A 12,278-nucleotide genomic window follows, 5' to 3' on the forward strand; every position below is an offset into this window, starting at 1 on the left:
GGTGGTCTTGGTCAGCTTACCTGAATGCCACATCTGGGAAGAACGAGCGTTTCTGGCTTGGTCTTGGTCTTGGTCTTTTCTTTGGGTTTTTGTTTTGGCTCCTTCCCTGCACTCAGGAACTTCATGGTGGCAGCAGCATGTTTCAGAATGCAGTCACTGCTGCAGTAGACAGAGTCAGGCTGCGCCACGCGAGAGCACCCAGGTCCAATACACTTTGCGGCAGCAGGAGACTCTGTGACCTGCAGAACAGAACATGTGCCTTCAGACTTACCAATTCAAGCAGTTAAGGTACTTTGTAAAACCACTATTTCTAGTACTGAGGGGACTGTTTTTAATCAAGAGATACTAACAGTATGTTTAATGTGAATAAAACTTATGTTTTACTTACTCAAAGCACAGGAATCGACTTCCCTGTTTAAGACATGCACTTTCTGCCTGCATGCCACTCGTGGAGAACACAACTCTGTCCCTTGCACATGTGCTTTCACATCCACAATTGGTTCCCGCATATGGGATTTTTTTTTTAGAGGTAACTGAGATGCTTTTGAATTAATTGAAAGGGTCTGATTCAATCAGGCGAAAATGCTTAACAGAGAAACTGGGCCTGTTACAGGAGAGGAGACATTGCTGCTCATTCTGAAGAAAGCGGCCTGTTTTGAGGGCCATCAGTGGCTGGCTCTGAGGGTGAGGGTGCAGGTGAGAGCCAAGACACCCAATTAGGTTTGAATCCCAGATAAACAACAAATACCTTTTTAGTATAAGCATGCTACAAAAACCACAAAGGACACCTTCACAGACATGAAAGCTTCTGGACGTGGATCTTCACCCGCCTAGCCTGAGACCCTGGCCTCCATCGGCCCCTGGGATGCAGCCTAGGACAACCCTGGGCAGAGGGCCTTAGCCAGGCCCATTTCTGACCCGCGGAAACTGAGCTAAGAAGTACGTGTTTTCCTGCCAAGTCTGTAGTTGTGGTGCTAGAAACCTGACGTATCATAAGCTGAGTACGTCTGACGGTCAAGACCAAACATACAAATACATCCCTCAAATGTTCTTGAGCAAAATCTTATGTCTCACATAGTTTTTCTTCTACTGAATCCAAGTTTCACTCAAGATAAAAATTAAACGTAGTCTCAAACACACTGACACTAAGGACATGAAATTAAGATGGCTTTCCCCACTAATTTACATTTCTGTTAACTCTTCCTAATGACTGAAGTTGTTAACGGTACCATATTTCCATTGAGTACCTGCAGTACCTCACAATAGCTGTACTGAAGGCTCCAGTCCCCACTAACACAGTGCAGGGTGTGAAGGCAGAGACCCTTTCGACATGGTCATCTCACAGCCTTCTGCCTACCAGACACCTGCAGGAGGACAGGCGGGGCACAACCAGCGGGGGCGCCCTCCTACCAGCCCAGCTGACCACACCAGCGGCGGCTGGTGAAGGGTGGCTGGGATGCAGGAAGACTGGGAGTGAAAACATGCCCTGAGCAGGGCAATCACGAGAGCCCAAGACAGCTCTCCACAGTGGAAGCTGACAATCCATGGAAAACATGACAAAGAATCACAGCCCTAAAGACCAGCTGGAAAGAAGGACAGAGTAAACAGAGCTGTGGACAAGAACCACAGACACTGGGCTGGGGGCTGTCCCTGGCTGAGGTCATTTAAAACCCTAGTAGTCACGAAAGCTGCCACCACCATGCCTCAGCATCTCCAGTAAGGTAGGTTTAAGAGCACCATTTCTTGCTCTCTTGCATCTCAGCCACCATGTCATCCAGGCTTGAGGAAGACCTGAAAACTTTGGGGCCATGGGGACCACAGCCACAGCCACAGCGGCGAGCACAGGAAGCACCCGGGAGGCCAAGGTAATGCAGGTGGCTTGCATTATCACAGGAGCAACTTTGACAAATATCACCTAACAGGTATAAGGCATCAGCACCTAAAGAGAACCCAAGTTTCTGCCTGTCAACCTTGGTCAACTGTGCACCTTGGTCAGTGAGCAGACACACAAATGCTGCCAAAAACAAGACAGGAGCTGCTCCTATTACTGACATGGTACGATCAGGCTACTATAGTCTGGGAAAGGGAAGGCTCCCATAGCAGCCTGTCATGGTGGAGGCCAAGTGCTTCAGAAGAGCTGAGGAGAAGACTAAGGGTGTTAGCAGAGGCTGTGTCCTACTAGCTTGAAGCCACACAGAAGGAAGTTCATTAAATGCTCATGAGTGCTTTTAGGGGGGGGGAAAAAGACCCCAAGTTCTATCAAGATGGTGCCAGTTGAGAGGAGGGCACACTCACTTCAGTAACTCCAAGATGATTGTGAATTTGTTACATAAGACTCCATAAAGAACACTTAGGGAAAGACTCATTTTTAAGAAGCCAGTCCATCAGTTCAATTAAGGAAAACGTTGAGTCAGCAGTATCAGTCTATGAGCTGGACGTGGAGTCCCACAGGAGCAGGGGTGGGGAGGCTCACAAAGCACAAAACACAACAGCTTTCCTCCCAGCCCACCCACATCATTCATGACTGCTTCTGGGGAAGCCTAAATTATTCCAAAAGAACCAAACTCCTCCCTCTTGATGTTTGTCGGCAGAAGTCAGATCATTACTGACCCAGGAGGCAATACTTACAGGCTGGAATATCTTGAGTTTTTTCTTGCCACTTGGATTTGCAGCCTTCTCAATTCTCCCCTTTATTCCTTGGTCTTCACTGGATTTCTGCTCTATGGTCCCGATACTCATACAGTCAGTGCTGTCAGTGTCTGCAGGTTGCAGCCTCGCTTCCTGCTGGTCGGTGGTTTCTGAGTTAGGCTCGTCCTGCACCTGCAGAATGGTGCAGTTGGGGCAGATGTAATCTTCCCCGTTCCTTTCCAGGAGCCTTCCACGAGCCTCAGAAATGCCCACACAATCACCATGAAACCATTCTTCACATCGGTCACAGCAAATCATAAACCTGAAATTGGAAAATAACCAGGAATGGAAACAAAGAGATACACACTCAATTTTAGACAAATTGGTTTCAACATTGTTAAAAAAAAAAAAGCAAAGGTACAGAAAAGTAGAGACAGGATAAAAACACAATACCCTCTCAACATTCAAGCAAGTTCACTCAATCTTGTTTTGAATAGAGCATTTTAACTTAACTAAAGGGTTCCTGGTATCCCCCCACCTCAGCTCAGTACTGCTCCACGAAAGAGCAACAATGCCTTTCTACCACCCAATGAACCAGACCACAGCTCCCCTAACACCACCAGAGCAGTGCCACCTGAGAGCGATCTCTGGGATGACAGTGGGTGACAGGTAGTTTAGTCTTTGCCACCTTGCACTCTGGCCGCTGACTGCACATGGCTAGTGTGACCAAGGCAGTGAAGAGCCCCAAATGGCCTACGGCGACCACAGTGCATGCAATGTATGGCTCCAGAGTCCCTTTTGACAATGACTTGTTCATCTTTTTCAACGCACAAGTTGCTCATTCAGCCCAGCTCCATAACTCTAAATCCGCTGCTTTTCTCACATGGATTTCCCTGAAACCCGGGGCAGCCAGCATCCTCCTTGCCCATGACCTACCTGTTGTTGTGAGGCTGACGACATATGCAATATAGAGCATTGGGGTCATACACCTCACACTCGGGCTTGTGCTTGACTGAGCTTCCAGGGTCCTCCTCTTTGACTCCCGGGGCCATCCGCCCTTCTGACTTCCCCTCTCTGTCACTGCTAGCTGCCTGTTCAGCTGTGGGCTCTTGCTGGCCGGGTGGGGAGCTCTCCAAGGCATCGGCCACCTCCCCGTCCACAGCTTCTGCAGGGTCCTCTTCCCGGCGCTTCTTTCTCAGGCGACTCTGGACTCCTCTCAAGGTCCTATCAGCTGGCTCCTGTTCACGCTTTCTTCGTAGGCGATTCTGAAGTTCTTTCAAGGTCAACCCATCGCTATCACTATCAGAGGTGTCGTCCTCACCATCATCTCCTTTGGTCTTTGCAGATGAGGCTGGTCGTCCCTTACTGCCTGTGGGGCCAACCTTGGGCCCACTTTTACTGTCAGAGGAGCTCTCGATGCTCCCCTCAGAAGCAGTTTCGACATCTGTGACTGGGCAAGAGGTTGGCTCACTGGGGTCCTCAGGGGAGATAGGCACCGTCTTCCTCCCTCTGCGCCGGACTGTTGTGAGAAACTCCTCCACCCTCTCAGTCCGCTTTGGCTGCCGCCCACTGCGTCGCAAGGAAAGGCTCTGCTGCTGCTGGGGCTGCTGATCCACAGAGTCTAACTCCGCGTCCCCAGCGCCCTCTCGTTTAGCAATGGTGGTCCTTCGAAACCCCCACGTTTTCCTAAACTCTTTACTGGTGGGTTTGATGACCTTGGGGGTTTCCTCATGGCTCGGGTCACCTTTCTCATCCATACCTAATGGGGAAATGCAACCAAACCACAACCAATGTTAATGAGGCCACATTCCTTGGCGAGTGAGCAGTGAGGCAGTGAGCTGGAGGAGCATGGCCTTCATCTCACATGAGGGAGACACCCACATGACCACAGGAAAGGATCAACTTCCTACCCATGAACAGTGAAGGTGGATGTTTAAGTGTAAAAAAAAAAGTCATTTTGACCAGTGCTTCTTAAAGTGTGAGACATGACCTAATTCAAGGCAATTTTTGAAGAAAATTCTAATTGTTATACATCTAATATTACAAAGAAAAAACAGCTAGCAAATCTGTAACTTCGCCATTTAACTGGTGAGGACAAGGTCTTATAAAACAGGTAGCGGGGAAATATTAAATGAGCCCCAGTCCCGGGCAGCAAGGACATGACCAGAACAGTGTTTGCTGCGATGAGAGGTGGCTGTTATTTCCCTCCGAGTCAGGCGGACTCTGCCTGCAGAGCACAGTGGATGGAACGCTGTGCCAGTCCTGGGCCCAGTAGGTGAGAATACTGGCTGCTCCTGTCCTGGACTTTGGAGTCCTGAGCAGTCACATAAGTCCGACCACCTGGCTGGAGAGACCCCATGGAGAGGGTGTGTGCTGGACCTGCACCACAGCCCAGCTGAGCTCTGACTTAGTAGATACAAAAGGACGAGTTCTAGGGGTAGTTGTTATACAGCAACAGATGACTGGGACACTTGGGAAATACTGAACCTTGGCTACCTTGAATGTGTATTTCTTCTCCCTAATCTTCCTTTCCCCTTTCCTTCTAATACAATTACTGAAGGGTCATGCTTGTGAAAACGTTATTCCTATCTGAAAATAATAAAACCCAAAGAACACAGTATGTACCTTAAGAATTATTTTCCCAACAGTCCAGGCTTCAATCACATGTAAATGCTAGTGATGACTCAGACTTGACACCATGCTCCATCCTAGGGGAAAGACTGGTATAGAATGAAGACCTTTAAAACATAAAATATACAAAACTCAAAACCATATACAACTTGACTTCTTTCTACTTCCCACTAAATGCTGTCATCCCATTTCCTGTCCTGCTCCACACACCCTTCACTCTAGAACTTGGCCTCATGCTCCCACCACTCAGAAGCTTGCAAGAATGGCTGTGTCATTAGCATGTTTGCCATGGAGGACCACACCACTTCTGTAGTCACAGCCAAACTAAATTGGATCCTTATGGAGCTTCCAACAGAGAGTGCTCTAGCTGGTGACCTTGAGCAAGTCACAGAAATTAGCTGCATCCAGAGGCAATACCGACCTCATAATGCTGTGAGCTTCAATGTGAGAAACAGCACTCACACTCCTGAGAACAGGGCCGTGCTCCTTCCATGTGCCGTGTTAGAGCTGTTATTACTAACCACACTAGTTACAACTGTTTGCCCATCTGGCCTAGAAATCTGACTCTTAGGATAAGTGTTCTACTCTTGCAAATCTACTCGTAGCAAACCTGAGGGCCACCTTAAAAGAGGATCAAGCCCTCATTTCATACACCATTCTCAATTCCTACCAAAGACAAAGTGTGAGAGACCTGAACCAGCCTTTGCCCACAAGAAGTGCAGGTAGCCACAGTCCCTCCATTTCAGAGGGTCTGGGACTGGGCCTATGAAGCTCCCGCAGGGCTGGGAAAGGAGCCAGATCCCTACCTGCAGGGGCTGGTTTCCTGCAGGAGGAACCCTCCTCTGCAAGTACACTTCACCACAGAGCGAATGTACGACGTCAAGTTCTATGCATTAATAAAATAACCAACGGGAAAATAATTGCTCTGAATAAAATGTTATTTTTTTCCAGTTTGAGCTAATGTGGTTTTTTTTGGTTAGTAGTCTTTTACATTTTAAAAAATACATATATTATTGATTTTTTACAGAGAGTAAGGGAGAGGGATAGAGTTAGAAACATCGATGAGAGAGAAGCATTGGTCAGCTGCCTCCTGCACACCCCTTACTGGGGATGTGCCCGCAACCAAGGTACATGCCCTTGACCGGAATCGAACCTGGGACCCTTCAGTCTGCAGGCCGACGCTCTATCCGTTGAGCCAAACCGGTTAGGGCGCCCTTTACATTTTTATAAGCTGAATGTGGGCACCAAAACACCTGTAAGTTATCTTTTTCAATTGAATGCACACAAAAGTTTAGAAAAGGTGAAAAGAACAATTCTAAACATCATTCCATATTCACCTAAAAACTTTCCAACTAAAGTTTAGGATGTTTCAAACATATATGAATGTTACATTGTATCACCTTCTTTACATATAATGCCATCTTAGAAATAGAAAACACAACTTCAAACTTTTAAGGTTTTGTTGTTGACATTTAACACTAATGATACGTTACCCGCCGGACACTGAACGCTGGGACACCTCCAGAAGTCCTGAATTCAAAAAAACCCAGCCTGACCGTTGCAAGCACTTGGTCTAAGCAAACAGCCAGGCCTCAAATACTGCTGCCGCCAGCCACTGCTCACTGACGACTACACAGATTATCGTGAGACCATTCACACGAGTGAGCTCCTAAAAGAAAGAAGATGGTTTAATAAGTCTTAACTATAAATTAAACTACATTTAAAAAAACAAAATTAAAAAACCAAACATCCTCTCCCCGCTCCCCCCGCCCCCCCAAAAAAGTTTCCTTCCTTCAAGGACTTCTAGAGAAAATACTGTGACCACACAGGGACCAGGACAGGGGTGGAGCTGCCTATAAGAGAAAACGGGCCCTAGTGGGGTGGGATGGAGAGTTCCACAACCAGTAATCAGGTGTCAGCTATTACCCAATCAATCCTATATCTCAATAAACCCAACAGAGAGAGAAACAAAATATGAAAAGGCTGAACAACAAAATTAAATAATTATTTAAAAATCCTTAATTCTACATCTACACCATCATTTTAGTTTAAAAAACCTGAGAAAGATTTTAAAAGATTTTATAATCAAGGATCAGAGTGGTACAGGTCATGTATTATATTAAAAACATCTCTCTTCCTACACTCTTTCGAATGAATGAACAAACGGCCTCACTTGGTCTAAGCCCCACTAAACGTGCCTCAGTTCCCTGAGGGACCCTAAGTACTACTTTTGACTGCACGTGGCTAGTGTGACCAAGGAAGGCAGTGAAGAGCCCCAAGTGGCCTGAGATTTGCATTTCACAGTCTCACCCCAACCTAGGGGACCCACCTCACCTAGTTTCCTCCTAGCCTCATTCCAACTGCCTCCTGTAACTGTGGTCTCCTTAGTGACACAGAACAAAGACAAACATTCTGATGCCCCTCCTTTTAAAGCAACAGTGACCATTTCACCCCATTAGTAAAATATGTCACTACAGCCACCAAATCTCTTAAATGTGGTGGTAAACCGGTCTCAAAATGAGGCTACAATGGTTCAGAAACTTTACCTCTCAGAAGAAACTGGAAATAAACCTTACTTGTACATTTCAAAATCCCAAGAACAAAATTTAAGATGTTCTCAGGAATGAAAAAAAATTTAATTTGTTACTCTGAAAGACTAAAATGTCTGGATTTGACTTAAGTGTTGAAAAATTCATCAGAAAAGAAAAAATCTAGTTATTTCTATTGAACGGAATGAGATAAACTCTATATTCAGAACACACGCCTTTTTAGACAATTTGGTTCACTTATCTGGACTTTTTTATATTTCATATTTACATCTATAGTCAAGTGCTAAGTTCCTAACACAATTAAGTGTATAACCCTTTACACCACAAAGAGAATAGGTCATAAACTTTCATTCACATCATAGTAATACAACTTTTCCAAAGGAAAAAATGTGGGCATTCCTGAAAAAGTGACGGGGGGGGGGGGGGGGGGAAGATCCGTCATAAGCGCAAATTTTTTTCTCAGCTGAACACTGCTCTCTTCCCTGCTGAGGTAGGAATAATTCTTTGAAACCTTAGGTTTAAAAGATAAACCTCAAGCTCTAACCGGTTTGGCTCAGTGGATAGAGCGTCGGTCTGCGGACTGAAGGGTCCCAGGTTCGATTCCGGTCAAGGGCATGTACCTTGGTTGCAGGCACATCCCCGGTGGGAGGTGTGCAGAAGGCAGCTGATCGATGTTTCTAACTCTCTATCCCTCTCCCTTCCTCTCTGTAAAAAATCAATAAAATATATTAAAAAAAAAAAAAAAGATAAACCTCAAACTGCTATCAACCATGGAGCCTGTGTACCTACAGGGCAGCCCCAATGGCTAAACGGGATCCAGGAACAAGATCCTCCGCTATCAAGGTCCTTGGAAGGCAGCTCTCCAACTTTTTGGTCCCAAGGCCTCTTCACACTCTTAAAAACTGAAGACCCCAAAGAGCTTTTGTTTATGTGAAATACATTGTTATTTCCAAAATTAAAACAAGAAACTTTCCAGGTAATTGTGGGTGTTCTTTGCTAACCCACACCAAGCCTTGACTAGTAAGTGTCATAAACATTAGTTGCAACACAGAAACAGAAACCATATGGTCACCTGTATCACCAACTCATACAAGTCCAAGCGCAGCATGGTCCATCAGATGACACGGAGGACACACATGTGCTAGTAATATTGGCACCTGTCTCCTCAAACAGCTTTAATCATTGGGAAGCCAACAAGCTCACAATGGCAGATAGAAGCTTTTCAAGATTCTAACCCTCATTTGAAACCTGGAATTTTATCGTTAGGAACAAATATGTCAGTTCTTTCCTTTAAGACTCACATCCTTCATCTTCAAGAAAATGCCCGCCAAATGCCAGTCTGAAAACTGCAGCCTGTCAATAGTCCTTTCAAGTACAAAGGCTCAGGTCCCAACAGCCCCCAGGGGCTCCTCCTGGAGACAGCCCCCCTTCCTATCTAGGGTGAAGCAGAGATGCTACCGCATCCTCGCCTCTTCATCACAGGGAGTGGTAGGAAGATGTACACTATCAGCTGAGATTTAATAAAAATAGTCTTTACTGCTTCAAAGACAGTAAGGTAGACTGGCACGTTAAAAAATTTTAAAAATTGATTTCAGAGAGGAAGTGAGGAGAGAGGTAGAAACGTCAATGAGGATCATCGATTGAATGCCTCCCGCACACCCCCACTGGGGATTGAGCCCACAACCAGGACATGTGCCCCGACCAGGAGCTGAATCATGACCTCCTGGTTCACAGGTCAGCGCTCAACCACCAAACCACGCTGGCTGGGCAGGCTGGCACATTTTAAGTGGCTGGTGCAGAGGTGGAGAGCACACTATAGGGTTCGATGTCAGCAACCGAATTTGCTTCGGCACCATCAACAGTTAACTCAGCAAAGAAGGCAAACAACGTCAACTGTCACAGTGTTGAGTTTTTACCTCTTAATCCCTAGAAGGGTTTGAGACATCCAGGGACCCAGGGACACAGAGGACAGACTCCTGTGACAAGGTATTTCTATCAGTGTAAGAAAACACCGCACCCGTGCACAGCACTAACACAGACGTGGGCGCTTCATTATCAGAAGGGACCCACCACTGCCTCCCACCAAACCTATTCTAAAACAACCCTCACTCTGCCCTCCATTCTTTATCTCTGTCAGGCTGTCAGAAGTGAATTTCTTAAAAATAAAAGCAGAAAGCCTGGCTGGTGTGGCTCAGGGGCTCTCTGTCGACCTATGAACCAGAAGGTCATGGTTCGATTACTGGTCAGGGCACATGCCCAGGTTGCAGGCAATCCCCTGGTGAGGGCATGCAGGAGGCAGCCAATCAATGATTCTCTTTTCATCATTGATGTTTCTATCTCTCTCCCTTCTCCCTTCCTCTCTGAAATCAATAAAAATACCCCCTCCCCAAATTTTTAAAAACAAAAGCGTAAGTACCTTTCTAAAATGTTATATGTTATTTATAAAACAACTACAAATGTCAGTGGTGCGAGTGTGACCATGGTGGAGCTGAAGGCCGACCCCAACCACAGAGCACGCTGGAGGCCTGTTTCGAGTGGTGCAGTGCTACACAGTGAAGAGACTCATGTCCCTAAGACACTTTACAATATTCTACACAACCACAATGTGGATCCTACTCTCACAGCATGACAACCACTTCTTATCAAAGAGATCACCCAGTGCTGACCTGTCCCACCTGGTGGCCAAAACATGTTTGCCCAAACCTCATATCCCCAGGAACATTCAAAACTAACCATTTAAAATTTAAAACAATTCTGACCTGCCAGTCAGAAATTAGATCCAAAAGCTACAACATAACCTCGCCATTATGAACTCTGGTGACTCAGACTTTTTAATTCCGAATCTCACAATTCAGTTTCTATTAATGGGGTAGTCACTAATGAGAATACACCCAGAAATTCCAACCACACAGGATGTCCCGAGAGTGGCCCATTTTCAAGCATTGATGGTAGCCGCCCTCATCTACCCCATAGGTCCGCAGTCACAAACACTCGATGCTCATCCAAAGAACATGAGCATACCCTTGGGGCATGCGCAGGAGGTGATCAGTGGCTATGTCTTTCTCAAATCGATGTTTCTCCTCCCCTATACCCCCACTCTCCCTGAAATGCAATGGAAAAACATATCCTTGGGTGAGGATTAACAATCAATCAATCAATCAATCAATCAACTGCCAATTATCCCTGCTGGGCCAAGGACTCCTTTCCCTGAATATCCCAAGTCCTGTAGCTGTTAATTAAGAATACAGGACCTGCCCAGCTAGGATGGTTCAGTGATTGAGCATCGACCTATGAACCAGGAGGTCATGGTTTTATACTTGGTCAGGGCATGTACCCAAGGTTGTGGGGCTCAATCCCCAGTGTAGGGTGTGCAGGACGCAGATGATCAATAATGCACTCTCTCCCTCCCTTTCTGAAATCAATTAAAAAAATAAATATAAATAAACACACACACACACAGAATCCAGGGCCCCCACCCCCATTGGCCACCCTACTGTTTTTATATCCACACTGTCTGTTTGGGCCCCAATTACATCTGTGCTGGATGTTCTTCTGGCATCTCTTGGGGGCACTGCTGCCAGATCCCAGTGTCCCGCTGGGGTCTCCTGGGATCATCCACAGTCCCCTATACAGGCCACTCTCACCCCATTTCACTGCAGCAAGTGTTGTTGTTACCGAGGCTGTGTATAATTAAAGGATGTCCTACAACAAATGCCAAGTGCCATTTAACATACAAAACCAAGGGCCTCTCCCATTCAGGCATCTCACCTACAAGGCAGAGTGTCCTACAGCTAAAAGCAGTCTTCCTCCAACCCCCGATCCCCTCCAGCAGACACTCTGGCCTCACTTCAGGCAGTCCACTGGGGGGTGGAGGGGAGGTGTGCCCCGAAACACTTTCACCTGTGACCACAAACAAGCCTTTTCCCAAAAAGCAAGTAATGTGGTTGAGCCAATTTCGAAAATGCAAAGACATTGCCTGTCTTCCTAAAAGTAATTTATCCCCCCCACATTAAAGTCGGAAGGAAGTCTACTATTTCTTAAAACTTGCACTTCTCAAAAGTAAGCACTCCTAACCATTCTCTAGAGCAGTGGTTCTCAACCTTTCTAATGTCTCGACCCTTTAATACAGTTCCTCATGTTGTGGTGACCCCCAACCATAAAATTATTTTCGTTGCTACTTCATAACTGTAATTTTCCTACTGTTATGAATTGTAATGTAAATATCTGTGTTTTCTGATGGTCTTAGGCGACCCTGTAAGCGGTTCAAGACCATCGGAAAACAGATATTTACATTACGATTCATAACAGTAGGACAGTAGGAAAATTACAGTTAGGAAGTAGCAACAAAAATAATTTTATGTTTGGGAGTCACCACAACATGAGGAACTGTATTAAAGGGTCGCGGCATTAGAAAGGTTGAGAACCACTGCTCGAGAGCGAAGGTTCTCAGTGTGGCCCTTAGGCTTTGGA

The 12,278-nt window shown here is 46.1% G+C and overlaps 1 protein-coding gene across 6 annotated transcripts in view; it reads right to left on the minus strand.

Annotated features, from left to right (window-relative positions):
* The window catches only part of DIDO1 (death inducer-obliterator 1), a 49,673-nt gene that overhangs the window by 27,303 nt on the left and 10,092 nt on the right, over window positions 1-12,278 (minus strand). For 3 of the 6 annotated variants that reach the window (XM_080686668.1, XM_080686666.1, XM_080686671.1), the window contains exons 2-6: window positions 6,753-6,928; window positions 5,254-5,366; window positions 3,565-4,387; window positions 2,629-2,950; window positions 21-239 (exon numbers count right to left, since the gene is read on the minus strand). In XM_080686668.1, coding sequence (XP_080542794.1) covers window positions 21-239; window positions 2,629-2,950; window positions 3,565-4,385 — 1,362 coding nt within the window. In that variant the 5' untranslated portion in view covers window positions 4,386-4,387; window positions 5,254-5,366; window positions 6,753-6,928. The remainder of the gene's footprint in view (window positions 1-20; window positions 240-2,628; window positions 2,951-3,564; window positions 4,388-5,253; window positions 5,367-6,752; window positions 6,929-12,278) is intronic. The other 3 variants (XM_080686669.1, XM_080686667.1, XM_080686670.1) reach the window with 2 other exon arrangements.

The sequence above is a fragment of the Plecotus auritus genome, assembly GCF_963455305.1.
Source record: "Plecotus auritus genome assembly, chromosome: 8".
In the NCBI taxonomy this organism is placed as follows: domain Eukaryota; kingdom Metazoa; phylum Chordata; class Mammalia; order Chiroptera; family Vespertilionidae; genus Plecotus; species Plecotus auritus.